At 48.6% G+C, this 27,944-nt stretch overlaps 3 protein-coding genes across 3 annotated transcripts; 2 read left to right on the plus strand and 1 right to left on the minus strand.

Moving 5' to 3' along the window:
- The first annotated feature begins 3,449 nt into the window (after nucleotides 1-3,449).
- LOC140265107 (olfactory receptor 14J1-like) lies at nucleotides 3,450-4,217 on the plus strand. The gene has a single exon (XM_072360988.1). It carries the CDS (start codon nucleotides 3,450-3,452, stop codon nucleotides 4,215-4,217), a length of 768 nt encoding a protein of 255 aa, XP_072217089.1.
- Nucleotides 4,218-9,972: 5,755 nt separating this feature from the next.
- LOC140265108 (olfactory receptor 14C36-like) lies at nucleotides 9,973-10,938 on the plus strand. Its single transcript, XM_072360989.1, has one exon. It carries the CDS (start codon nucleotides 9,973-9,975, stop codon nucleotides 10,936-10,938), a length of 966 nt encoding a protein of 321 aa, XP_072217090.1.
- Nucleotides 10,939-16,808: 5,870 nt separating this feature from the next.
- LOC140265109 (olfactory receptor 14J1-like) lies at nucleotides 16,809-25,233 on the minus strand. The gene is made up of 2 exons (XM_072360991.1): nucleotides 24,598-25,233; nucleotides 16,809-17,735 (listed from the first exon to the last, which is right to left on the minus strand). Exons 1-2 carry the CDS (start codon nucleotides 25,231-25,233, stop codon nucleotides 16,809-16,811), a joined length of 1,563 nt encoding a protein of 520 aa, XP_072217092.1.
- Between the last annotated feature and the right edge of the window lie 2,711 nt (nucleotides 25,234-27,944).

Genomic DNA, 27,944 nt, shown 5'->3' on the forward strand with positions numbered 1-27,944 from the left:
ACAAAATGCAAGGGATGGAGAAATCTGGAGGGCAGTGGGAGGAGTGTGTGTCCAGATGGCCTGCTGAAAACGTGGCCTTAACCACGGCCATTTATTTAGGACAGCTGGAGACACCTGGAGGATGAGGGACATCAAATAGGCAGCAGGGAAGAGCAGCGGCGGACGCCGGGCTTTAGTCACAGGGCATTGGCACTGGCACCACTGTCTGTGTCCCTGAACATGAAGGCATCTGTGTCCTGCAAACACGGTTCTGGAAAAGATCATAGATACAGGAAAAGAAAAACAGACACAAAATCCCCACAAAGACTCATATTTACAACTCAAAACGGACAGGACACATGAGATTTTCTCATGTTGAGAAGGGTTAACAGATTTTCATTGATTTCTATCTTTGTCTTCAATTCTTTGTCTCAGTTTTATTGACATTTATGATAAACATTCAAGCTTACAGCCTCAAAATTAATTAATTAATTAATTAATTAATTAATAAAGAGATCCATTTGCGTCTTGCACATGGCCTGATGCCCCTTTGACCTTCACAATTATCCCCAGCCGTTCCTTGACGGAGAGTATGAGATCCAGCAGAGCACCTCTCCTCTTTGGTTCCACCACGGCTTGGTCAAGAAGCTGCCATCTGTGCTCTCCTCGGATCTCCTGGATGGCACATGCCCTGCTGTGCTGTCCCTACAGCAAATATTGGAGTGAAAAAGTCCCCTAAAGGGGATACAGGCCTGACAACATCAGGATCCCATCTGCCTACAAAGGGTGCCTTCCACTTGCTCTCCCTGATCAGGAAGCTGGGAACAGACACTGTTGGTCTCCTCTGTTTGCCATTTCCATTAGCTCTGACCTGGCTGCTCTGCCATCCCCAGGCAGAGCTCAGTGCACTCTCACAGACGACAGTCTCCCTTCCTTTTCTCTGTGCCCATCCATTGTAAAGACTTGGTATCCCCCTTCTGCTACAGTGCAGATGTGGAAGCCATTTAACTGTGTCTCTGTGGCCCAAACAAGAGCTCAGGCCTGCAGCTCTACAAATATTTCTGGCTCATCATGTGTTGATGCTCTCATTAGTGCAAAACCCACAGAAGTAAACATCCTGATTGGAAAGCATCACTGGACATAGCCTGACTGGATAGCTCATCTATGGTATTAGTGTGCAGAAGGTGGCACACAGGCATTAGTCCCACTGTGGGTCTAGGAGTTGATGTAGCAGCAAGGACACTCCTAGGGCATGGCTTTCCTGAAGGCCCTGTGCTGCATTTGCAGCTGCATTTGTGTGGGACAGCCCAGAGAAGATGCACAACACGAGGCTGCTTCCGATGCCATTCACCTGAGAGCCCACAGAAAACTGAGGTTATGTCTGTTGATGAATAACGACATATGTTAGCTTTGTGTTGCCTTGAGCTCCGGAATATGCAGCAGATGGAGAACAGAGAAAGATCTGGCTCTTCTTTTGTGAGCTCATCCATTTAGTTAGCTGAGAAACTCTGCATACTCTGGGGAGATGGGTGACAAAGGCACTTTGAGGTCATTTACGATGACCAGAAATACTTCTTTCCCCTCTCTGGAGGTCAGCTGATGCTCAGGGATGAGGTTTCTATCTCAGGAATTTCCCACATGGTTTACAACTCTGTCACACATCAAGGAGCAGCCCAGACACCTTGGGCATCACCCAGCATCTGTGTGTGAGCAACTGCCTTTGTGCTAAAGGACCGAGGACTCAGAGCAGGAGCTCACATGCAGGCAACTCCTTGAGCACATCAGAACAGAACCAGAGGAATCCCAGCTCCTGTGTGTCCATGGGGAGCTGAATCCCATTTCAGCCACGAGGTTTCCCTTTAGGGTTGAGATGCCTGCAGTAACTCAGCTGGATCATTGCCCTGCACAGGGCAAGTCCACCCCTCGCTGTCCTTGTCTGTGTGCCCTTTTTGTTTCAGCAAACACTCTCTGGGAGGACTCACCACATGTCTGGAATTTTTCACTGACCACTGGACATCAGGTGTTTAATTCATCAGATTTCAAAGCATAGTCACGATGCTGTTGTCTTTCAGGAGCTGTTGGCCAAGAAAACCCAGGGACATCTCAGGGGAGAGGAGTGGGAAGGATAAACACGATGTCCTCTGCTGCTCAGCTGGGCTGGGCTCCTGGGACACAGGGAGCTCATAAAACTGGGAAGAGCTGCAGATAGACAGCTATGCCCAGGAGCAGCTCTTGTGCACAGCACAGCCTGCAGGTGACAGAAGGAGAGGAGAGAAAGGGGAGAGAGCTTCCAGGATGTGTACAGTGTGAGCAGGCTTGGAGCTCATTGCAGGAGCAATGCTGACAGATCATGACACGGTAAGTCTCACTGCAGACAATGAGCTGCTTCTCATAGAGGGTTATCTAAACTGGGACATTTAGTAGCCGATCTGGCTGCAGGCACTGAGTGTTTCTTTACTGTGGAAAAAGCCTTCTGCTTTAGCTGAGGGCTTCCGTGCTGCAGCATCAGAGCACAGCCCTGAGAGCTGCGTGTCCCAGCACGGCTGCAGGCTGAGCAGCCGGGGCTGCAGGCGGGCGCCCAGGGCTGTTGTGCAGAGCAGGGTCCCTGCTGTTCAGAGGGAAATGTGTGGGGGGAAGGAGCCCCCGGCAGGGCTTCTGCTGCCACAGCTGCTGCCTGGGGCAGGGGGATCACAGCTCCACTGCACAGCAGGATGTTTGTGAGGGTACTTTGTGAGAGGAGAGACAAGGCAGGGATTTCCCATTTCCTGTTCTGAGGGAAGGCAGAAATGATCGGAGGCAGAAATCTCATAGGGACTGTCACAGCTCTGAGAACTTATCTTCAGTCAAGTGCTTGTTTTCTGAACAGTCACACAAGATGAGCTGTCAGTCTCCTCTTTCTCAAAGGATGGAACCAATTGAAATTATCATCATTTTCAGTAGAAATGAATCATTCACTTAACCTGCGAACAAGCAGCTTTTTCAAACTGAAGTTGAACGGCACAGAGGCTGGGTTTGGGGATCTAAAAGCAGTTGGGGTAAAGATATGAGACATGAAACAGAAGAAAATATCCAGGGAGACGGGATATGATAAGAAAATAAGAGGAAGGTTAGAGTTCCATATATCTTCTGCTTATAGAATGCTGAAATACATGAAATTAAATGCAAGTTGTGGTGCTAAATGTACACTATTGTAGGAGAATAAAATCATATCATATTACAGAAGGAGGAGTGTGTCTGAGAAGTGTCTGGACTTGTCACTATCTTCTGCACTCTGAGCAGGTCTCCAAGCCCAGGAACAGCAGATGCCCAACAGCAGCTCCATCAGCGAGTTCCTCCTGCTGCCGTTGGCAGACACGCGGCAGCTGCAGCTCCTGCTCTTCTGGCTCTTGCTGGGCATCTACCTGGCTGCCCTCCTGGGCAACGGCCTCATCAGCACAGCCGTAGCCTGCGACCGCCGCCTGCACACCCCCATGTACTTCTTCCTGCTCAACCTGGCCCTCCTCGACCTGGGCTGCATCTCCACCACTCTCCCCAAAGCCATGGCCAACGCCCTCTGGGACACCAGGGCCATCTCCTATGCAGGATGTGCTGCACAGCTCTTTTTCTTTCTCTTCTTCATCTCAGCAGAGTTTTCCCTTCTCACCATCATGTCCTATGACCGCTACGTTGCCATCTGCAAGCCCCTGCACTACGGGACCTTGATGGACAGCAGAGCTTGTGCCACCATGGCAGCAGTTGCCTGGGGCGCTGGGGTTCTCAATTCCCTGCTGCACACTGCCAGTACGTTTTCACTGCCTCTCTGCCAAGGCAATGTTGTCAACCAGTTTTTCTGTGAAATACCCCAATTCCTCAAGCTCTCCTGCCCAGGCTCCTACCTCAGAGAACTTGTTCTTGTCATTTTTAGTGCCAGTTTATTCTTTGGCTGCTTTGTTTTCATAGTAGTGTCCTATGTGCAGATCTTCCTTGCCGTGCTGAGGATGCCCTCTGAGCAGGGACGGCACAAAGCCTTCTCCACGTGCCTCCCTCACCTGGCCGTGGTCTCCCTATTTGTCATCACTGCCTTTTTTGCTTACCTGAAGCCTCCCTCCATTTCCTCCCCACTCCTGGATCTGTCAGTGGCACTTCTGTATTCAGTGGTTCCTCCAACACTGAACCCGATTATCTACAGCATGAGGAACAGGGAGATCAAGCACGCTCTCAGCAAGGTGTTGCAATATGCATTATTTCAGTTACAATGAAGTGCACATCTTTGTCTCAGGTTCCCTGTGATGGTTCTTTATGTTTTATGCATCTTTGATTGTTTGAATGTATGTTATATAGAAATCCGCGAAGAAATGTTATTGGACTTATAAATAAAATATTATTTCACTTCTTTCCGACATAATTTCCATTTTCTCACTCCAAGATTTCATGCAAACATGGAACCTGATTCCCTGAATAGGTTATAAGATTCCTTCAAACACTTTCAAAATAGACTTTTCCTTATCTCTTCTCTCTTCCTACTTTGTCTGGATCTGGTTGAGTTACAGCCACAGACAGCAGCACAACGTGCTCTTTTCAGTTCTGCTCTCTTTACACTGCCACAGTGCTCTTAATAAGTCCTCTCATTTGTGCTGGCCTGAAGGTCTTGTGTGTCTCACGACAGTCCTGTTGTCTCTCCAGCAGCACTCCAGGGCTGCAGTCAGTAGCCGGCAGTATAAACAGCTGTGTCAGAGCTGGTCTCCTTGCTGGCACTGCCATAACAAGAGGGCCCCTTCAGAGCAGGACCAGAGAACTGGAGGCCTCTTCCAAAGCTGGTGTAAGGAATGTACCTCAGGAGCTGCTCCCTGAGAAGACCTCGAGATATTCTGGTGCTCTTCACTAAGTGACGGGGACAGACTCAAGACAGTACTCAAAACGGGGACACTCTGTTTTGTGGTTTAAATTATATGCATTGAGTTAAAAAGAAAAAGTATAACAATTATGACAAATATATTTATACATCTAAAAATATATTATATTACTACATATGTACAATACATTCATTTGCAAACATATATGCATAGATAATAATTTATATGAATAAATATTTTCAAATCCAGGACCTGTTGCAGGGCTTTTAACAGCCTCAAGCTCACTGTAGGAGCTGAAGGGGCTGATGGGCTGTTGCAGGATTTGGAGCAATTGCAGAGCTCATTGCCAGAGCTGGAATCACCACAGGACCTGTCACTGAAGTTGGAGCAGCCACTGGGGTCATTGGAGGGGTTGGAGTGACCACAGGGCTGTAGCTCCTGGCATGCCTCACTTCCCTTGGGAGGCATTTGCTTCATTTGATTAACTTCAATCCTAGAACCGTTGAATCACCAGGGCTGGAAAAGACCTGTAGGATCATCCAGTCCAACTGTTCACCTATTACCAATAGCTCCCAGTAAACCATGTCCCTCAACACAACATCCAGTCATTCCTTGAATGCCTTCAGAATTGGTGATTCCTGCACATCCCTGGGCAGTCCATTCCAGTGCCTGACCACCCTTTCCGAGAAGTAATACTTCCTAATGTCTGGCCTGTATCTCCCCTACTGCAGATTCTAACCATTCCCTCTACTCCTATGACTAAAGATACGAGAGAAGAGGCTGACCCCCAGCTCACTACAACCTCCCTTCAGAAAGTTACTGAAAGCAATAAGGTTTCCCTGAGCCTCCTCATATGCCTTCATGTTCAGGGACACAGACAGCAGTGCCAGTGCCAATGCCCTGTGACTAAAGCCCGGTGTCCACCGCTGTGCTTCCCTGCTGCCTATTTCATGTCCCTCATCCTCCAGGTGACTCCAGATCTCCTAAATAAATGTCTGTGGTTAAGGCCATGTTTTCAGCAGGCCATCTAGACGCATGCTCCTGCCACTGCCCTCCAGATTTCTTCATCCCTTGCTCTTTGTTCAGTCAGATACCTCCCAATTATCTGTCTGATTTCTGACTTTCAAGGGGATTACTCAAATTTTCTCCATCACTCCAACGTCTGATGGACAGTGTTGTCAAATCCTTCACTGTGACTCTATCTATCCTTTCATATCTATCATTTTTCTTTTTCTTCTTTTCCTTTTTCTTCTTCTCTTCCTTTTTCTTTTTCTCTTTCTCTCTCTCTCTTTTTTTTTTTTTTTTAAAGCACAATGTCTGAGTGATGTTCATTAATGTCAGTGAAAGTGAAAAAGTGATTTGAAGACAAAGATAGAAATGAATAACTTTGTACCCTCATTTACAGTTCCACATACCCTCAAGTACACTTCCATTAGCCATTAACAATTACACTTTCTTATACCATCAAAACAGTTTGTCAAACAGTACAGTTCTTCAGTTCCCATAAGACCCTTAATGCCATATATCTTTCCATTAACAGTCTGTATTATTCAGTTATAAGCACCTCAATGCAGAACCAGCACTGACTGGCCCACCTCCCCCACACACTTTCTCACAAGCAGAACATAGTATTACATAAATGGGTTGACACTCATTAAATAGGATAATAAAAAGTGCTTTTTAAAGTATGTTAAGAGTAAAAGGAAGACTAGGGAAACTGTGGGTCCCCTGCTAAGTGAGAGGCATGGTCTGGTGACAGGGGATGCTGAGAAGGTGGTGATACCAAAGGCCTTCTTTGCTTCTGTCTGCAGTGAAAAATCTCTCAGGAATCCCAGGCCCTTAAGCTTAGTGGGAGGGTCTGGGGAATGGAAGACTTGTCTTTAGTCAGGGATGAGGTGGTCCATGAGCACCTAGGCCATACCAATGTTCATAAATCCATGGGACCGGATGCAGTGCATCTACGGGTGCTGAGGGAGCTGGAAGAAGTGACAGCCGCTCTCTATAATCTTCGAGAGGTCTTGGAGAATGGGAGAGGTGCCTGAAGACTGGAGGATAGCCAGTGTCACTCCGGTCTTCAAAGAGCGCATGAAGCAAGATGGAGGTAATTATAGGCCAGGCAGCTTCACCTCTGTCCCTTGAAATGTGGTGGAACAGCTTGTGCTGGATGCCATCTCCAGACAGCTGGAAGAAAGGGAGGTTATCAGGAGTAGTCAGCATGTGTCCACCAAGGGGAGGTCGTGCTCGACCAACCTGGTAGCCTTCTATGACATTTTCACTGGCCTTGTAAATGGGGCGAGAGCGGTGGATGTCATCTACCTTGATTTCAGCAAGGCATTTGGTACTGTTCCCCATGACATCCATAGAACAAAGCTGAGGAAGTGTGGGATAGATGAGTGGATAGTGAGGTGGGTTGAGAACTGGCTGACCGGCAGAGCACACAGTGTCATTGTTGGCGGTGCAGAGTCTGTTTGGTGAATTGTAACTAGCGGTGTTCCCCAGGGGTCAGGGCTGGGTCCAGTCTTGTTCAACATCTTCATCAGCAAACTTGACAAGGGAATAGAGGCCACCAACATCAAGTTTGCTGATGATAGGAGGTTGGGAGGATTGGCTGACATGCCTGAATGCTCTGCTGCCATTCAGCGAGACCTGGACAGGCTGGAGTGCTGGGCAGTAAGAAACCAGATCAGGTTTAACAAAAGCAAGTGTAGAGTCTTGCACCTAGGGAGGAATAATTGCATGCACCAGGACAGGCTGGGGGAAGAGCTGCTGGAGAGGAACTCTGCAGAGAAGGACCTGGGTGTCCTGGTTGGCCAAGAGCCAGCAGTGTGCCCTCATGGCCAAAAAGGCCAATGGCATTCTGGGGTGCATTAAAAAGAGTGTGTCCAGCATGTCAAGGGAGGTGATCCTCTACTCTGCCCTGGTGAGACCTTATCTGGAGCACTGTTTCCAGTTCTGGGCTTCCCACTACAAAAAAGACACGGACCTCTTGGAAGCACCCCTGCAGAGGGCCACAAATGTTGGTGAAGGGCGTGGAGCATCTCCCCTATGGAGAAAGGCTAAGTGAGCTGGGTCTGTTTAGCCTTGAAAAAAGAAGGCTGAGAGGGGACCTGATCCAGGTCTATAAATTTCTGAGGTTTGGGGAACAAAGTGGTGAGGCCAGACTCATATCAGCAATGTGTGGAGACAGGAAAAAGGGGAAATGGCAGGAACTGGAGCATAGGAAATACTGCAAAATTGTGTGCAAGAACTTCATTATGGTAAGGGTGACTGAGCACTGAAACAGGCTGACCAATTGGGTTGTGGAGTCTCCTTCTATGCAGATATTCATGTCCTGCCTGCCCGCCTACCTGTGCACATAGCTGGTGTTCCCCAGGGGTCATTGCTGGGACCTGTCCTCTTCAACATCTTTATTGATGACCTGGATGAGGGCATTGAGTGCACCCTCAGTAAGTTCGCAGATGACACCAAATTGGCTGAGAGTGTGGATCTGCCTGGGAGTAGAAAGTCCCTACAGAGGGATCTGGACAGGCTGAAGAGCTCAGCTGAAGCCAATGGGATGAGGTTCAACAAGACCAAATGCCGAGTCCTGCACTTTGGGACGTGGAATGGACTTCCCAGGGGTGTGGTGGATTCACGGACCCTGGAGGTGTTCAAGGAATGAATGGATACTGTGTTGAAGGACATGGATTAGTGGGAGCTATTGGTGATAGGTGAACAGCTGGACTGGATGATCTTGTAGGTCTTTGCCAACCTTGGTGATTCTATGATTCTATGCTATTGTGTCCTTGTCTGTGTGCCCTTTTAGTTTCAGCAAACACTCTCTGGGAGGACTCACCACAGGTCTGGAATTAGTCACTGACCGCTAGAAATCTGGTGTTTAATTCATCAGATTTCAAAGCACAGTCATGATGCTGTTGTCTTTCAGGAGCTGTTGACCATGAAGACGCAGGGACAACCCAGGGGAGACGAGTGGGAAGGATAAAGATGACATCCTCTGCTGTTGAGCTGGGCTGGGCTCCTGGGACACAGGGAGCTCATAAAAGTAGGTGGTGCTGTAGAGGTAAAACTGTGCCCAGGAGCAGCTCTTGTGCACAGCACAGCCTGCAGGTGACAGAAGGAGAGGAGAGAAAGGGAGAGAGATTGCAGGATGTGTACACAGTGAGCAGGCTTTGAGCTCATTGCAGGAGCACTGCTGACAGATCACGACAAGGTAAGCTTCACTGCAGACATGAGCTGCTTTTCATAGAGGGGACATTTTGTACTGGGATATTTTGTAGCAGATCAGGCTGCAGGCACTGCATGTTTCTTTACTGTGGAAAAAGCCTTCTGCTCCAGCTGAGGGCTTCCGTGGTGCAGCATCAGAGCACAGCCCTGAGGGCTGCGTGTCCCAGCACAGCTGCAGGCTGTGCAGCCGAGGATGCAGGCGGGTGCCCAGGGCTGTCCTGCAGAGCAGGTCCCTGCTGTGCAGGGGGAGACGTGTGGGGGGAAGGAGATCCCCGGCAGGGTTTCTGCTGCCACAGCTGCTGGCTGGGGCAGAGGGATCACAGCTCCACTGCACAACAAAATGTTTGTAAGCGTGCTTTGCCAGAGGAGAGCCAAGGCAGGGATTTTCCATTTCCTGTTCTGAGGGAAGGGATGAGGATTCAGGGCAGAAATCTAATAGGGGCTGTCAACTTTGTACACAGCTCTGAGACTCTCCAGTTTTAGGAGCTCCCCATGCATTGGTGATTTTGTGGACAGTCACACAGGTTGTGCTTTCAGCCTCTCCTTCCTAAAAGGATAAAGTCAGTTTCAGTGATAGTTGTTTTCTGCAGACATAATTAGTTCACTTCTCCAGCAAACAGGCTGATTTCTATGAGATGATTTGAAGTGGAAAGATGCTGGGGCTGGGGTCTTGAAGAGCAGCTGCAGGAAAGAGGAAACTATCCAGGTGGCTGTAATATAATTAGGAAATGAGAAGAAAGTAAGAGCTCCCTAATATTCTACTCTTTAGGGGATGGTGAAATTCATGAAAATAACTTCAAGTTCTGGAGTAAAGTGAACATTTTCCAAAGGAAAAGGAAAATTATTATAGTATAGCAGGAGGAGTGTATCTGAGAATGATCTGAACTTGTCGTTGTCTTCTGCACTGTGAGCAGGACTCCAAGCCCAGCAACAGCAGATGCCCAACAGCAGCTCCATCAGCGAGTTCCTCCTGCTGCCGTTGGCAGACACGCAGCAGCTGCAGCTCCTGCACTTCTGGCTCTTGCTGGGCATCTACCTGGCTGCCCTCCTGGGCAACGGTCTCATCAGCACAGCCGTAGCCTGCGACCGCCGCCTGCACACCCCCATGTACTTCTTCCTGCTCAACCTGGCCCTCCTCGACCTGGGCTGCATCTCCACCACTCTCCCCAAAGCCATGGCCAACGCCCTCTGGGACACCAGGGCCATCTCCTACACAGGATGTGCTGCACAGCTATTTTTCTTTGCCTTCTTCATCACAGCAGAGTATTCCCTTCTCACCATCATGTCCTATGACCGCTACGTTGCCATCTGCAAGCCCCTGCACTACGGGACCTTGATGGACAGCAGAGCTTGTGCCACCATGGCAGCAGCTGCCTGGGGTGCTGGGCTTCTCAATTCCCTGCTACACACTGCCAGTACATTGTCACTGCCTCTCTGCCAAGGCAATGTTGTCAACCAGTTTTTCTGTGAAGTCCCCCAGATTCTCAAGCTCTCCTGCTCAGGCTCCTACCTCAGGGAAGTTTTGTTTCTCATTTTTAGTGCCAGTTTAGCATTTGGCTGCTTTGTTTTCATAGTTGTGTCGTATGTGCAGATCTTCATGGCCGTGCTGAGGATGCCCTCTGAGCAGGCACGGCACAAAGCCTTCTCCACGTGCCTCCCTCACCTGGCCGTGGTCTCCCTATTTGTCATCACTGGCTTTTATGCCTACCTGAAGCCTCCCTCCATCTCTTCCCCATCCATGGACCTGATGGTGGCAGTTCTGTACTCAGTGGTGCCTCCAGCAATGAACCCCCTCATCTACAGCATGAGGAACAGGGAAGTCAAGGATGCAGTGAGGAAAGTGATGACCAAATGTGTTTCAAAAGCAGTGAAGTGGCCATTTTTTGGTATTATTGTCTTGTAATGCAGCTTTTTACTAAATTATGCTCTCTTTAATTTTTTTTTTGTTGTTTTTTTTTTTTTGTGTGTGTGTGTGTGTGTGTATTTTGTTTTGTTTTGTTTTGTTTTCATTGCACCATTTTGTGTGTTATTTATTCTTACTCATTTTTTTAAAATACTGTAATGTTATTCACCAAAACATCATTACTCAAGTCACTTCCGATTCTGCTTGTTCCTTTGTACATTAGCCCACTAATACTCTAAATAATGAACCAGATTCTCTCTGATCCTGAACAAAATAAAGGACATGCAGTGACTCTGTCTGTCCTCCTTCTTTTGGAGCTGTCAGGGTTGGATGGTCTCAGAAACCCACAGTCCATCAGGAAACATGCAGCTGTTCATCAATCTGTGCAGTGGCTTCAGCCTGCAACAGCTGACGGGCCATCCCTGGGCTCCTGTCTGGGGTCTGTGCTTTCAGGCTCACATCTGCCAGTGCCTCTGAGAGGCCAGAAGCAGCAGCTGGTTTGCACATTGGTTGTCAGGTCCCCTCTTGCTCATTCCTTGTGAGACCCTGCACAGAACAAGTTCTTGGATATGGGTTATCAGGTCAGAAGCTGCCAAGCTTCATAGAATCATAGAATCACAAAATTACCCAGGTTGGAAAAGATTTTGAGGATCATCAAGTCCAACCACAGTCTAACCATAGTACCCTAACTCTAACAACCCTCTGCTAAATCTTATCCCTGAGCACCACATCCAAACAGCTCTTAAACACATCCAGTGACGGTGACTCAACCACCTCCCTGGGAGTCCATTCCTGTGTTTAACTGCCCATTCTTTAAAGAAGTGTTTCCTAAAGTCCAACCTGAACTTACTCTGGCGCAACTTGAGGCCATTTCCCCTCGTCCTGTCACTTGTCACTAGTGAGAAGAGACCTGCCCCACTCTCACTGTGAGAACCTTTCAGGTACTGGCAGATGGCAATAAGGTCTCCCCTCAGCCTCCTCTTCCTCAGACTAAACAGCCCCAGCTTCCTTAGTCTCTCCTCGTAGGGCTGATTCTCCAAGCCCTTCACGAGCCTCGTTGCCCTTCTCTGGACCTGCTCCAGTACCTCCATATCTTTCTTGTGCTGAGGTGCCCAAAACTGGACACAGTACTCGAGGTGAGGCCTCACCAATGCCGAGTACAGGGGCAGGATGACTTCCTTAGTCCTGCTCACCACACCATTCTTGATACACGCCAGGATGCCATTGGCCTTCTTGGCCACCTGGGCACACTGTCGGCTCATGTTCAGCCGTGCATCAATCAGTACCCCCAGCTCCATTTCCTCCACATAGTCCTCCAGCCACTCCGCCCCAAGCCTATAGCGCTGCCTGGGCTTGTTGTGGCCAAAGTGCAGGACCCGGCATTTGGTCTTGTTGAACCTCATCCCATTGGCTTCAGCCCGGCTCTCCAGCCTGTCCAGATGCCTCTGTAGGGCCTCGCTACCCCCAGGCTGATCCACACTCCCAGCCAATTTAGTGTCATCTGCGAACTTACTGAGGGTGCACTCAATGCCCTCATCAAGGTCATCAATAAAGATATTGAAGAGGACAGGCCCCAGCACCAACCCCTGGGGAACACCACTCGTGACCGGTCGCCAGCTGGATTTAACTCCATTCACCACCACTCTCTGGGCCCGGCCCTTCAGCCAGCTCCTTACCCAGCCAAGAGTGTACCCGTCCAAACCACGGGCTGCCAGCTTCTGCAGGGGAATAATGTGGGAGACAGTGTCAAAGGCTTTGCTGAAGTCTAGGTAGGCCACATCAATAGGCTTTCCCTCATCCATCAGATGGGTCACTAGATCATAGAAGCAGATCAGGTTGGTCCAACAGGACCTGCCCTTCAGGAACCCATGCTGGCTAGGCCTGATCCCCCAGTCGTCCCGCACATGCCACATGAAGTTCCTCAAGACAATCTGCTCCATAACCTTCCCTGGAACCGAGGTCAGGTTAACAGTTCCCCGGATCCTCCTTACGTTTCTTGTAAATGGGAATCACAGCGACAAGCCTCCAGTCTTCTAGGACCTCACCAGTCAACAAAGAGCACTGATAGATGATGGAAAGTAGCTTGGCTATCACCTCTGCCAGTTCCCTCAGCACTCTTGGGTGAATCTCATCTGGACAGTTGTGACAGTCCAGTTGGACTAGTAAGTCTCTGACTATTCCTTCCAGAATCATGGGTGTTTAGTGTGCTCCCCTGGTTGGTCTTCCCCTGTGTCGGGCAGTGATCCAGCTGAGGCAGTGCAGGCGTCTCATCCGTAGAGGGAAACCCTGGGGCTGAAATGGGATTCAGCTCCCCACGGACCCTCAGGAGCTGGGATCCCTCTGCTTCAGTTCAGATGTGCACAAGGTGTTGCCTGCATGTGAGCTCCTGCTCTGAGTCCTTCAGCAGGGAGGCAGTTGCTCACACACAGCAGAGCTGCTGCCTGGAAGGACCACATCCATACAGCATGGCAGGCTTTGGCTGGTTAGTGTGCGAAGCCGGGAAAACTCACAGGCTGCGGCCCCGAGGCAGGCAAAGGAAGTCCCAGTGTAAGTGACATCACCAGGGCTGCTGGAACCTGTGTGTTGTCACGCTGCTTTTCCATGACAACAGCAGGTCTGACCAAAGGGGGGCATTGCTGTCATGTTAGGTAATGGAAAGAGCATGTTGCAGAGGGGCAGACAGTCTTGCCAAAGAAGCCTGTGGTGCACCACCATGGACAGCACAAGTCTTTTTGTGCCTCCTTGAACCCTGGCCAGGCTTTGTGGAGAAAGCCAAGAGGAGAAGGTGGGCACCAGGTATTTCCCCAGACTGCTTCCTAGATTGGTTTATTCAGTGGTATAAAGGCTGGACCTGCTTACAGTGGATGTGGATGCCTCATCCGTGGGATGGATGCATTGTTGTACATGTTCCCCATGGCTGGGAGATGTTCTCCATATCGTCATTGCAAATGGAGCTCCCCAGTGACTGCGGATCTGAGTGATGGGAAAGTGTTGGGTCAGCTGGTGATGTATCTTAATCACTGAGCTCATGTAGCAATGATTAGGCTCGCTGCCTCACTTACTTCCTTTACTGCTTTTGACTACAGACACTGCTTTATTTTTTGTATGATATTGTAATGGGCAGTAAAAGAAGCCTATCCCTTACGTTGGTGTCTGTGTCCTTACTGTTGACCCCCTGGATTGGTACCACAGTATTAGCATGTGATGGGCACAGAACTTGGACATCAGGAACATGACTTGTAAGGCCAGCATCAAGAGCGTATCCTTTGGAGAGAGACGGAGTTACTTTGGCTTGTTGAGCCTGGAGAACAGAAGGCTCTGGGGAAACCATGTGGCTGCCTTTCAGTAGACAGGGCTTCAAAGGTCACCTATTTCCAACCCCCTGCTGCGGCCAACAGTGAGGTCAGGCTCTAGGTCAGGTTGCCCAGGATGCCACCCAGCCTGAACATGAACACTGGTAAGGACAGGGTATGCACAGTGTTTCTGGGCAGCCTGTGCCAGCACCTCACCAACGTCTAAGTGAAAAACTTGGTAGCACTGCTTTTGCAGTCTCTGGCTTACAGAAATCCTTTTTAATTTTCTTCCCTACTAACTAACTTTTAACCATCATTAAAATCTTATGGTTATGCATGCATTCTCAACCAAAAACAGTCACTGAGTTATCTAGATCAATCTATGTCTGTGACAGGGGGCGAAGTATGTCCGTGGGCCCCCCAGCCTCCTACAAATGGGTAGGGAAAAGGAAAGGGGTAGGGAGATAGCAGCTGGGCTCAAAGGAAGCAGACAGAGAAGTGGTAAACAATCTAAGGAGGAAAACTTATTTTACTAATTATGATACCGGAATACAAGATAACACAATATCATACAATCTAATTGAAACTGAGGGTTATAAATCAAGTAAAATGAGAGAGAGAGAGAGAGGTTTCCGAAGACTAAGAAACCCATTTTGAAATTGGAGGTGCAGGGCTTGGAAGCACACCCACACCCACTGCCAGGCAGTGAGAGCAAGAGTCACTTCTGTGATGTATATCCCTCCCTGACTGTGTGACCCTCAGGTACGTGTCATTCTTCTGTGTGCTCCACGATGTTATGATGTGGAATACCAATAGCAAAAATTACAAAGCCAGGACACCTGTTTCAGTTCCAGTAGGTCATTTAGAAGCAGACCCATTAATGGCCCAGCAGCCAATTTGTATTTTCTCCCCTGGAATGGCACAGAGTGCAGCCATCCAAAGAGAGATGCTCCATCCCCACCTGTCCTTTAAGCAGACTTCAATGCCATAGAAAACTGGAGTAGCCATATTTAGGTTCTGCTTTGGTTTTTGGCATTCAAGTGCTTTCAGTATCTCTTAGCAGTGCACAGACCCAAAGGTCCTGTGCTTTGATTGCGTGATGGTTATTTAAACAATATTTGCACTTACGATATATCATAATATAATAATAGTATAATATAAATATCGCAGTAGTTTTAAAATTTTTATTATTTTTTGTCACTATTGTAAATAAAAAAATAAATAAAAAAAATTCTAATGTTCTGTAATTTACCTGTTAACAATATTGTATATTTTATGAGATTCATCAAACACAGAATGACTTGTGTTGGAAGGGACTCCAAGGATCACCAAGTTCCAACCCCGTGCCTCAGGGATGTCCACCAACCTTCAGTGATATGAGCTGCTTCAAAAGTAATGCCTCCTCGCTTATTACGTGGGTCGTAAGATGAGAGGCAGATATTGGAGGTGCGGCTGTAGAGGTTGGACCTTCCCATCATCGTCCCATTAAACACTGCTATCGTGTTACAGATGACAGCAGAGGGGCAGCCTGACAGAACGGAATCTGACATGGAAGTGCACATAAAAAAAAGGTGTGCCACTGAATTCCTCCAAGCAGAAAAGGGTTTCACTCGTTGACATTCACCAAAGCTTGCTGAATGTTTCTGGAGACCAAACAGTGGATGTGAGCAGGGGGAGGCAGTGGGAGGTGTGTTTCTGCAGTGGTAACTGTGGGTCACCTTCTCTGGTGCAGAAGGTTATGAGCATGGAATGTAGGCTCCCCTTCCCTCCCCTCAGTCTCCCATCTGGATTCTCCAGGATTCTCCTGACCTCTTCATGTCAGTTAGCTCATTAGGGGCAGTTTTCAACCTACCAGCCTGTGCTCCAGAATGGCTCCTGTGGAACCTGGGTAACTTTAATCAGACCATTTTGCAGGATTCCTCTACCACAGTCCATCCCAGAGGCAGCGACCACCTCTGTGTACAAAAGGGAAGAAGCCCTGAAGGAAGCTTGGAAGCTTCTGAAATGATCACCCATATCCAAAACCTTGTTCTGTTCAGGGTATCACAGATAATGAAGAAGAAGTGACCTGATAAATAAAGTGCAACCCAGCTGCTGCTGATGGCCTCTCAGCGGTACTGACAGATGTGAGCCTGAAAGAACAGACCCCAGCCAGGAGCCCAGGGATGACCCATCAACTGTAGCAGGCTGAAGGCACTACTCAGTTAGATGAACAGCTGCATGATTCCTGCTGGACTGTGGGTTTCTGAGAACATCTGACCCCGAAAGCTCCAGAAATGTCTCACAAGAAGGAGAACAGACAGAGTCACTGCATGTCCTTTATTCTGTTAGGGTTCACAGAGAGCCAGGTTCATTATGAACAGTGTGTCTGGGCTACACTAAAAAATACAAGCTGAAGAGGAATTGATTTGAGTAATGATGTTTTAGTGAAAAACATTATAGTATAATAATAATAATAATAAAGAATAAGTTTTAATACATTAAATTTATAAAAAATGATCAAAGCAAAGCAAGAGATTTCATCAGTAAAAAGCTGCATTACATGTCATGAATTCCAAAAGATGGGCAGTTCAGTGTTTATGAAACACATTTCTTAATCACTTTCCTCACTGCATCCTTGACCTCCCTGTTCCTCACGCTGTAGATGAGGGGGTTCACTGCTGGAGGCAACACCGAGTACAGAAGTGCCAGCATCAGGTTCATGGATGGAGAGGAGAGAGAGGGGGGCTTCAGATTAGCATAAAGGATAGTGCTGAGAAACAGTGAGATCACAGCCAGGTGAGGGAGGCACGTGGAGAAGGCTTTGTGCCGTCCCTGCTCAGAGGGCATCCTCAGCACGGCCATGAAGATCTGCACATACGACACAACTATGAAAACAAAGCAGCCAAAGGCTAAACTGGCATTAAAAATGAGAAACACGACTTCCCTGAGGTTGGAGCCAGAGCAGGCGAGCTTTAGAATCTGGGGGATTTCACAGAAAAACTGGTTGACAACATTGCCTTGGCAGAGAGGCAGTAAAAACATACTGGCAGTGTGCAGCAGGGAATTGAGAAGCCCAGCGCCCCAGGCAGCTGCTGCCATGGTGGCACAAGCTCTGCTGTCCATCAAGGTCCCGTAGTGCAGGGGCTTGCAGATGGCAACGTAGCGGTCATAGGACATGATGGTGAGAAGGGAATACTCTGCTGAGATGAGGAAGACAAAGAAGAAGATTTGTGCAGCACATCCTGCGTAGGAGATGGCCCTGGTGTCCCAGAGGGCGTTGGCCATGGCTTTGGGGAGAGTGGTGGAGATGCAGCCCAGGTCGAGGAGGGCCAGGTTGAGCAGGAAGAAGTACATGGGGGTGTGCAGGCGGCGGTCGCAGGCTACGGCTGTGCTGATGAGGCCGTTGCCCAGGAGGGCAGCCAGGTAGATGCCCAGCAAGAGCCAGAAGTGCAGGAGCTGCAGCTGCCGCGTGTCTGCCAACGGCAGCAGGAGGAACTCGCTGATGGAGCTGCTGTTGGGCATCTGCTGTTCCTGGGCTTGGAGTCCTGCTCAGAGTGCGGAAGTTAATGAGAAGTTCAGACCATTCTCAGAGACACTCCTCCTGCTATACTATACTTTTTTACTTTCCCTTTGGAAAATGACCATTTAATTCCAGAACTTGTATTTATTTTCATGAGATTCACCATCTCTTAAGGAGTAGAAGATTAAGAAGCACTTTCCTTCTGCTAATTTCCTAATCATATCCCAGCCTCCTGGATAGTTTCCTCTTTACTGCAGCTGCTCTTCGAGACCCCTACCCCAGTATCTGTGCACTTCAAACTGTCTTAGAGAAATCAGACTGTTTGCAGGACAAGTTAACAATTAATGTCTGCAGAAAACGAAGAGAACAGAAACTGATCGTATCCTTTCAGGAAGGAGAGTCTGAAAGCACAACCTGATGGAGCTGCTGTTGGACATCTGATCTTCCTGGGCTGGGAGTCCTGTTCAGAGAGCAGAAGATAAGGAAATGTCTAGACCATTTTCAGAGATACTCCTACTATACTATATAAGTTTTCTTTTCCCTTAGAAAAATAATTATTTAACTCCATATCCTGTATATACTATGATGAGCTTCACCATCCCTTAAGGAGTAGAAGATTGGAGATCTCTTACTGTCTTCTCATTTCCTAAACATACCCCAGCATCCTGGATATTTTCATCTTTTCTGAAGCTGCTCTTCAAGACCCCAGCCACAGCCTCTGTGCACTTCAATTTGTCTTAGAGGAATCAGCCTTTTTGCAGGACAAGTGACCTATTAATGCCTGCAGAAAACAACTATAACTTAAGCTGACTGTACTTTTTTAGGTAGGAAAGGTTGAAAGCACAACTTGTGTGGCTGTTCACAAAACAGCCAACTGATTGGAGAAATACTGGGGAGACTCTGAGCTGTGTTCAAAGTTGTCAGCCCCTTTTAGATTTCTGCCTCCAATCATTTCTGCTTTCACTGAGAACAAGAAATGGAAAATCCCTGCCTTGGCTCACCTCTTGCAAAGCACCCTCACAAACATCCTGCTGTGCAGTGGAGCTGTGATCCCCTGCCCCAGGCAGCAGCTGTGGCAGCACAAGCCCTGCTGGGGGGCTCCTTCCCCCCACACATCTCCCCTCAGCGCCCTGGGCAGCTCCCCGGGCAGGCTGAGTGCTGAGCCTGGCAGGCGGCAGAGTCCCATACCCTTATGCAGTGAGACTTACCGTGTCATGATCTGTGAGCAATGCTCCTGCAGTTAGTTCACAGCCTGCTCACACCGTACACATCTTGGAAGCTCCCTCCTCTTTCTCCCCTCTCCTTCTGTCACCTGCAGGCTGTGCTGTGCACAAGAGCTGCTCCTGGGCACAGCTGTCTCTCTGCAGCTCTGCCCACTTGTATCAGCTCCCTGTGTCCCAGGAGCCTGGCCCAGCTCAGCACACCCGAGGATTTGAGTTTCTCTTCCTCACTACTTCTCCTGGAGATTTCCCTGGGGCTCCAGGGCTGAAAGCTCCTGATAGACAGGAGGTTCATCTCTGCTAAATGCACTTGGATGTCAGATCAGTTATTTACCAGTGGATAGACAGATGCCAGAAGCATGGCTTTGATTTGTGGAAGCAAACTCTATAACCCGGATATAGGTTATAAAGCAGGTAATATATTTTTGGGCACCGGGTGCAAGGGGGATCACTCCTATCTTGCACACCAGAAAGCAGAAGTGTTACATATTTGAAAGCCAAGCTGATACATATTAAACAAATTTCCTGGAACTTACCTTCTTATTCCTTATTTTACAGGAACTTAATTACATTCTGCCCCTCCCTCTAGCACATGAGCTGTTTGTAGATGGGGTCTTGCTCTTGTGGTAGTGGGAATGAAGTCAGATGTCTTCTTTGCAAAGGCTCAGAATCTTTCTCACTCTGTCCTTTTTACCCCATCATATTTAACTGAAGTAGTCTGGTTCTGGCCGGCTTCTTGGGCTGTGTTCTTTTTATTATGCAGGATGTTCTTCCCTTATCATAACCACACATCCTACTTGGTTATGGGCCCACATTCCTAACATTTAACTTTGAGATTTACTCTTTTACTATATAACTTTGTTAACAGATCGTGTTTGCTTAGCAGAAGTGCAAATGCCTCATCGGGAACGCTCTTTGTGGGGAGCGCTGCAGGGCACTGGTAGGCAGCGCTGGTCCGTACCTGGTGGGCTACAGTGTTGCAGGTGGTGCCTGCATGCACCAGGGGGCGGACACATGGGTGGGACATATGGGTCAGTGGTACTTGTCGTGCTCATGTGTCACAGTATATAAGATTTTGCTGCACAATGTTAAACTGGCATTCAACTCTAAACACTGTGTCTGTCTTGTATGACCCTCAGCTGTGGATGTGCAGAACATAGGGGGTTAGCATAGCTGGTTTGCCATTCAATTAACACAGTTCCTTAGCGTTGCAGCAACACTCTCCTCCTGGGCCTTAAAACAAAAGACACACAGACAAGGACAGGGACCCTCTGAATTCCTTTCAGTACCTGAAGTGCTGTTTATCTTGCTCCACAGCTGCTGCTCTGAACAGCTTTTGTTGTATTCCCACACTGAAGGGAACCTATAACCAGGAGGGGAGTAATCTCTTGGAAAGTGCTGACAATAGCAGGACAAGGGGAAATGGTTTTAAGTTGAAAGAGGGAAGATTTGGGTTGGATGTAAGGGGGAAGTTCTTTACTAGGAGAGTGGTGAGGTCCTGGAACAGGCTGCCCAGGGAGGTTGTGGATGCCCCGTCCTTGGAGGTGTTCAAGGCCAGGTTGGATGGGACTCTGGGCAACATGATCTAGTAAATGTGGAAGTTTGGTGGCCCTGCCAGGCAGGGGGGTTGAAGCTTCATAATCATTGTGTTCCCGTCCAACGTGGGTCATTCAATGATTCTGTGACTCTGTGTGACTTCCCCTTTGAAGAGCTGTCATTCAGCAGAGGCAATCAGTGCAGGTGTCTCATCTCCAGATGTAAAATATTGGGGTTGAAATCAGATTCACTTCCCCAGAGACCCACGGGAAATAGGACTCCTCTTGCTTTGGATCACCTGATAACAAGGGGTTGCCTGTATTGTCTGAGCCCCTGGTCTGAATCCTTGGTCTTTCTTCAGCTGGAAGTTAGTTGCTCACACACGGACACTTGATGGGCAGAAGGTGCCCGTGGTGCTCATAGATGTGTTTAGCAGTGCCAGCAAGCTGTGGTAGATGACATCTAAGAGAGTCACCTCCTTCCTGAGCATCAGCTAGAAGTCAGATGAGGCATGGGAGTATTCTTGGCCATCCTAAATGACATCAGATCTTCGAGTAATGGGCACCTGATAGCACAGAGTTATTCAGCTGACTAAATGGATGAGCTCACCAAAGGAGAGACAGATCTTTCTCTGTTCCCCATCTATTGTAAATTCTAGAGCTTAAGGCATTTGAAAGCTGTGACACACCTTCATTCTCACACTGGTGACACCTTTCTTTGTTCTGGGCTCACGTTTGAATGGCGTTTCCGTGGGGCCTCCAACACACCCCCAGCCAGCCAACAAATGCAGCTGAGGACCTTCAGGAAAGCCATGCCTTGGTAGTGTCAGTGCTCACTGGACAACTGTGAGCCCCAGAATGGGTCTCGTACCTGCATGCCACCTTCTGAACACCAGTACCATGGTGTAGATGTGAGGCCCAGACAGGCGATATCAAATCATGCTTCTGGAATGGGATGCTTTCTGAAGAGTCTTTACACCAATGAGAAGACCACAAACATTCACTCAGTGAGCTCCAAATCTCTGTGCATTTGCAGGCCTAGGGTCTGGTTTGGCTCACAGAGACATTGTGGGATGGTTCCCACCTCTGGATTGTAGCAAATGTGGTACGGACTCCTTATGACAGATAGCCAAGGAAGATGAGGAAATGCTGCTGCCCTCAGTGAGAGTGCACTGAGTTCTGCCTGGGGATGGCAGAGAAGCCAGCTGAGAACTGATGGAAAGGGCTCAGAGAGGAGAGCAGCAGATTCTGTTCCTTGCTTCCTGATCAGGAAGAACAAGAGGAGGGGGACAGGCAGGTAGCTGAGTTACAGCTGGGATGGAATTGTTTTCCTCAGACTGTCTGCTATGGTGCAGTGTTTTGGTTCTAGGAGAAAAGCATTGATAACACTCTGATGTTTACAGCTGCTTCTAAGCAGTGTTGTACAGAGCCAGTGCCATGGTCAGTGGAGTGCTCAAGGAACTGGGGGGAACAGACTGAGGACATGTGACTTAAAGAGGCCAAAGGGACTTTCCTCACCATCTGTCAACAAGCAGAAGGAGTATTGAAAGGGGTGGGAGATCATTTCAGTCTCTTCTCCTGCTCAGGAGCCAGCTGGGCATCAGTCTGGTGATGCTGTGCATGTGCGTGTGCATCAGTTGTAATGTACTATACCATATATCTGGATATATATTCACGACAATTACACCTCTCCTTTCATCTCTCTTAGTAAATAGCTTCATTTCAACTCACAAGTTGTACTTTTTTTCCCCAGTTGATTTCTTCCCCATCCCACTGGGAACTGGGCAGTGCACAAAGCACTGTGTGCTGCTGAGTCAACTGCTGGGTTAAACAACCACCATCAATTTGGTGCCCGATGAGGGGCTCCAAGGGTTGAGATAACAGCACATTTGTCCAGAGCGAGTTAACACAGAGCTTTGTATGAGCTGGAGAATTTGCTGGCCATGGTGCTGATTGTTTCTCTATTTGTGGATCTTGTTGAGTCTTCTCATGAAGCTGCATTGCACAGCTCCTTGCTTGCTGCTTGTTTTCCCTGCTGCATTGTTTGTCAACTCTGGGGGCTGGATTCGGGTATTTATTTTGCTATGCTGTTTGACCTTGGTTTATATCATGATAAAATAGGCAGCTGACAAAGTGAATTTTTGTGCACATTCAGATCTGCAATCATCTTTGGGTTTTGTGTGTCGTTAATGTGTTTCAGGTTATGTCTCAGATTAAACAATTAATCAAGAATATCACTGAGAGATCTGCCCCAATGTGAGACAGCTTTGCATGGCAGGGGTTGTGGGATGGTCTGGGCAGCTGCCTGGAGCTGTGGGCACAACCCAGGGCTTTGGAGCTTCATCTCCGAACAACTGCAGAATCCTGAGAAAATGGTAGAATATGGGGGAAGGTCTGATGTGGGCCTGGTAATCCCATAGAGGCACAGATGACTGCAGTGTGCCAGGGCCTGGCCCACACCTACTGAGCTGTGTTCAACACTCTTCAGCATCCTCAAGGGGAAGAGAGCTGGATCTGCTGACAGTGCTGCAGCATCTGCAACTCCTGGCACAAACCCTGCAGGAACTCCAAGTTTTTGCTGCACATCCTGCAGTTGCTCCAAGATCTGGGACAGATCCCGCTGTCACTCCTCCCTTCATAATGAGATCTGTGGTCACTCTGCAACAGGTCTTGTAGCTGTTCCAAGTACTGCTATAGAACAATGAAACAAATTCCTCCCAGAGGAGGTGCGCTGTGCCAGCAGGTACAGCCATGTGGTTGCTCTAAACCTTCGAATCCGCCCAGTGGCTGCCCCAAATTCTGTCACTGGTTCTGTGGTGATTTCAGATATGGCAATGAGATGCGCTCCTGCAACAGCCCAGCGGCTGCTACAGCTCCTACAGTGAACCCTGTGGCTGTCAAAACCCCTGCCACAGGTCCTGGAGTTGCAAACTTGTATGCATACATATTAGTACCTATGCATATATGTTTGCAACAGCATATATTGTCTATATGTGAAAATATACCATATATATAACATGTATGTGTGTGCAAATACAAATATACATGTACTTGTCATAATGATTACGCATTTTTATTCTCTGTCTCAGTAAGTAGCTTTACTTCAACTCACAAATTCTAAAGCACAGCACTGTCCTGAGTCCCTTACAGATCTCATTTAGACTCTTGAAACTGTCCCTGTCACTCAGTGAAGAGCACCAGAAGATCTCGAGGTCTTCTCAGGGAGCAGCTCCTGAGGTACATTCCTTACACCAGCTTTGGAAGAGGCCTCCAGTTCTCTGGCCCTGCTCTGAAGGGGCCCTCTTGTTACAGCAGTGCCAGCAAGGAGACCAGCTCTGACACAGCCGTTCATATTGCCGGCTACTGACTGCAGCCCCAGAGTGCTGCTGTAGAGACAACAGGACTGTCGTGAGACACACAAGACCTTCAGGCCTGCACAAATGAGGACTTGAGAGCACTGTGGCACTGTAAATAGAGCAGGACTGAAAGGAGCACGTTGTGCTGCTGTCTGTGGCTGTACCTCACCCAGACCCAGTCAATTCAGAAAGAGAAAAGAGATAAGGAAAAGTCTATTATGAAAGATTTTTAAGGAATCTTTTAACCAATTCAGGGAATCAGGTTCCATGTTTACATGAGCTCTTGGAGTGAGAAAATGGAAAGTAGGTGGGAAAGAAGTTAAATAAAATTTTATTTGTAAGTTCAACAACATTATTTTTTTCTGGGTTGCCATATCACACACAATCAAACAATCAAAGATGCTTAAAACAAAAAAGAACACTCACTGGGAATCATGTGAGGAAGATGTGCACTTTATGAAAGCTGGAATAATGCATATTATAACACGTTCCTGAGAGCGTGCTTAATCTCCCTGTTCCTCATGCTGTAGATAATAGGGTTCAGTGTTGGAGGAACCACTGCATACAGAAGAGCCACTGTCAGATCCAGGAGTGGGGAGGAAATGGAGGGGGGTTCAGGTAGGCAAAAAAGCCAAGGATGAGAAACAGGGAGACCACGGCCAGATGAGGGAGGCACGTGGAGAAGGCTTTGTGCCGTCCCTGCTCAGAGGGCATCCTCAGCACGGCAAGGAAGATCTGCACATAGGACACAACCATGAAAACAAAGCAGCCAAAAGATAAATTTGCACTAAAAATGATAAGGACAACTTCCCTGAGGTTTGATTCTGAGCAGGAGAGCTTGAGGATCTGGGGGATTTCACAGAAAAACTGGTTGACAACATTGCCTTGGCAGAGAGGCAGTGAAAACGTACTGGCAGTGTGCAGCAAGGAATAGAAAACCCCAGCGCCCCAGGCAGCTGCTGCCATGGTGGCACAAGCTCTGCTGTCCATCAAGGTCCCGTAGTGCAGGGGCTTGCAGATGGCAACGTAGCGGTCATAGGACATGATGGTGAGAAGGAAATACTCTGCTGACATGAAGAAGACAAAGAAAAAGAGCTGTGCAGCACATCCTGCGTAGGAGATGGCCCTGGTGTCCCAGAGGGCGTTGGCCACGGCTTTGGGGAGAGTGGTGGAGATGCAGCCCAGGTCGAGGAGGGCCAGGTTGAGGAGAAACAAGTACATGGGGGTGTGCAGGCGCTGGTCGCAGGCTACGGCTGTGCTGATGAGGCCGTTGCCCAGGAGGGCAGCCAGGTAGATGCCCAGCAAGAGCCAGAAGTGCAGGAGCTGCAGCTGCCGCGTGTCTGCCAACGGCAGCAGGAGGAACTCGCTGATGGAGCTGCTGTTGGGCATCTGCTGTTCCTGGGTTTGGAGTCCTGCTCAGAGTGCAGAAGATAGTGACAAGTCCAGACCCTTCTCAGACACACTCCTTCTGCTGTGCTATGAAATATGTTGATTCTCGTACGATAATGTTCCTTTAGCACATGTACTTGCATTTCATTTCATGAAGTTTAGCCTTGCTTAAGTAGAAGAAGCATTTGAAGCTTTAAACTTCCTTTGATTTTCTGATCTTATCCCATCTGTCTGGATATTTTCATATGGTTTATGCTGTTGTCTTTTCTTCAAATGCTCTTATAGCACCCAACCCCAGCCTCCGTTACCTTCAATCTCTCTTTGAAAAAGCTGCCTGTTGGCAGGATATGTGAATTATTCATGTCTTCAGAGTATGAGAATAATTACAACTGGTTCCACCGTACTAGACAGGAGAGACTGAAAGCAAATCACGTGTGATGGATAGAAAAACATCCAATGTATGGAAGAAAAATTCTCAGAGCAGTGAGATCCACTTTTAGATTTCTGCCTCCAATCCTTTTTTCCTTCCCTCAGTACAGGAAAGAAAAAAATCCCTGCCTTGACTGTCCACTTGGAAAGTACCCCCAGAAACATTCAGTTGTGCAGAGGAGCTGTGATCCCCTGCCCCAGGCAGCAGCTGTGGCAACTCAAGCCCTGCCGAGGGGCTCCTTCCCCCCACACGTCTCCCCGCAGCACCCTGGGCAGCTCCCCGGGCAGGCTGAGTGCTGAGCCTGGCAGGCGGCAGAGTCCCATAGCCGGCACACAGCCCCTGGGGCACAGCAGGGACCCTGCTCTGCAGGACAGCCCTGGGCACCCACCTTCAGCCCCATATGCACAGCCTGCAGCCGTGCTGGGACACGCAGCCCTCAAGGCTGTGCTTTCATACTGCAGCATGGAAACCCTCAGCTCAAGCAGAAGTCTTTTTCCACAGTAAAGAAACATGCAGTGTCTGAAGCCAGATCTGCTATTGAATGTCCCAGTTATAGTTAACCCTCTATGAACAGCATCTTCATGGTCTGAAGTGAGACTTACCTTGTCATGGTCTGTCAGCAATGTTCCTGCAGCAGGCTCAGAAGGCTGCTCACACTTCACACATCCTGTAAGCTCTCTCACCTTTCTCTCCTCTCCTTCTGTCACCTACAGGCTGTGATGTGCACAAGAGCTGCTCCTGGGCACGGCTGTCTATCTACAACATTGCCCACTTTTATGAGCTCCCTGTGTCCCAGGAGCCCAGCCCAGCTCAGCAGCAGAGTTTATCATGTTTATCCTTCCTACACGTGTCCCCTGAGATGTCCCCGGGTCCTCATGGCAAACAGCTCCTGAAAGACAACAGCATCATGACAGTACATTAAAATCTGTTGAGTTTAACGCCAGATTTCTAGTGGTCAGTGACTAATTCCAGACATGTGGTGAGTCCTCCCAGAGAGTGTTTGCTGAAACTAAAAGGGCACACAGACAAGGACACAATAGCATAGAATCATAGAATCACCAAGGTTGGCAAAGACCTACAAGATCATCCAGTCCAGCTGTTCACCTATCACCAATAGCTCCCACTAATCCATGTCCTTCAACACAACATCCATTCATTACTTGAACACCTCCAGGGTCCGTGAATCCGCCACACCCCTGGGAAGTCCATTCCAGCTCCCAAAGTGCAGCACTCGGCATTTGGTCTTGTTGAACCTCATCCCATTGGCTTCAGCTGAGCTCTTCAGCCTGTCCAGATCCCTCTGTAGGGCCTTTCTACTCCCAGGCAGATCCACACTCTCAGCCAATTTGGTGTCATCTGCGAACTTACTGAGGGTGCACTCAATGCCCTCATCCAAGTCATCACTAAAGATGTTGAAGAGGACAGGTCCCAGCAATGACCCCTGGGGAACACCAGCTACGTGCACAGGTAGGCGGCCAGGCAGGACATGAATATCTGCATAGAAGGAGACTCCACAACCCAATTGGTCAGCCTGTTTCAGTGCTCAGTCACCCTTAACATAATGAAGTTCTTGCACACAATCGTGCAGTATTTCCTATGTTCCAGTTCCTACCATTTCCCCTTTTTCCTGTCTCCACACATTACTGATAAGAGTCTGGACTCACGACTTTGTTCCCCACACCACAGATATTTATAGACCTGGATCAGGTCCCCTCTCAGCCTTCTTTTTTCAAGGCTAAACAGACCCAGCTCACTTAGACTTTCTCCATAGGCGAGATGCTCCACGCCCTTCACCAACATTTGTGGCCCTCTGCAGGGGTGCTTCCAAGAGGTCCGTGTCTTTTTTGTAGTGGGAAGTCCAGAACTGGAAACAGTGCTCCAGATAAGGTCTCACCAGGGCAGAGTAGAGGATCACCTCCCTTGACATGCTGGACACACTCTTTTTAATGTACCCCAGAATGCCATTGGCCTTTTTGGCCATGAGGGAACACTGCTGGCTCTTGGCCAACCAGGACACCCAGGTCCCTCTCAGCAGAGTTCCTCTCCAGCAGCTCATCCCCCAGCCTGTCCTGGTGCATGCAATTATTCCTCCCTAGGTGCAAGACTCTACACTTGCTTTTGTTAAACCTCATCTGGTTTCTTACTGCCCAGCACTCCAGCCTGTCCAGGTCTCGCTGAATGGCAGCAGAGCATTCAGGCGTGTCAGCCAATCCTCCCAACTTCGTGTCATTAGCAAACTTGATGTTGGTGGCCTCTATTCCCTTGTCAAGTTTGCTGATGA

This window comes from Excalfactoria chinensis, unplaced genomic scaffold (assembly GCF_039878825.1).
Source record: "Excalfactoria chinensis isolate bCotChi1 unplaced genomic scaffold, bCotChi1.hap2 Scaffold_68, whole genome shotgun sequence".
Taxonomy (NCBI): domain Eukaryota; kingdom Metazoa; phylum Chordata; class Aves; order Galliformes; family Phasianidae; genus Excalfactoria; species Excalfactoria chinensis.

Excerpts from the sequence above, each read along its gene's own strand:
- LOC140265107 (XM_072360988.1), top strand. The coding sequence starts at position 3,450 with ATGTACTTCTTCCTGCTCAACCTGGCCCTCCTCGACCTGGGCTGCATC.
- LOC140265108 (XM_072360989.1), top strand. The coding sequence starts at position 9,973 with ATGCCCAACAGCAGCTCCATCAGCGAGTTCCTCCTGCTGCCGTTGGCA.
- LOC140265109 (XM_072360991.1), bottom strand. The coding sequence starts at position 25,233 with ATGCCCAACAGCAGCTCCATCAGCGAGTTCCTCCTGCTGCCGTTGGCA. Across the intron at positions 17,736-24,597 it reads TTGGCTGCTTTGTTTTCATG|ATGCCCAACAGCAGCTCCAT; the intron begins GTTGTGTCCTAT and ends CAGGAACAGCAG.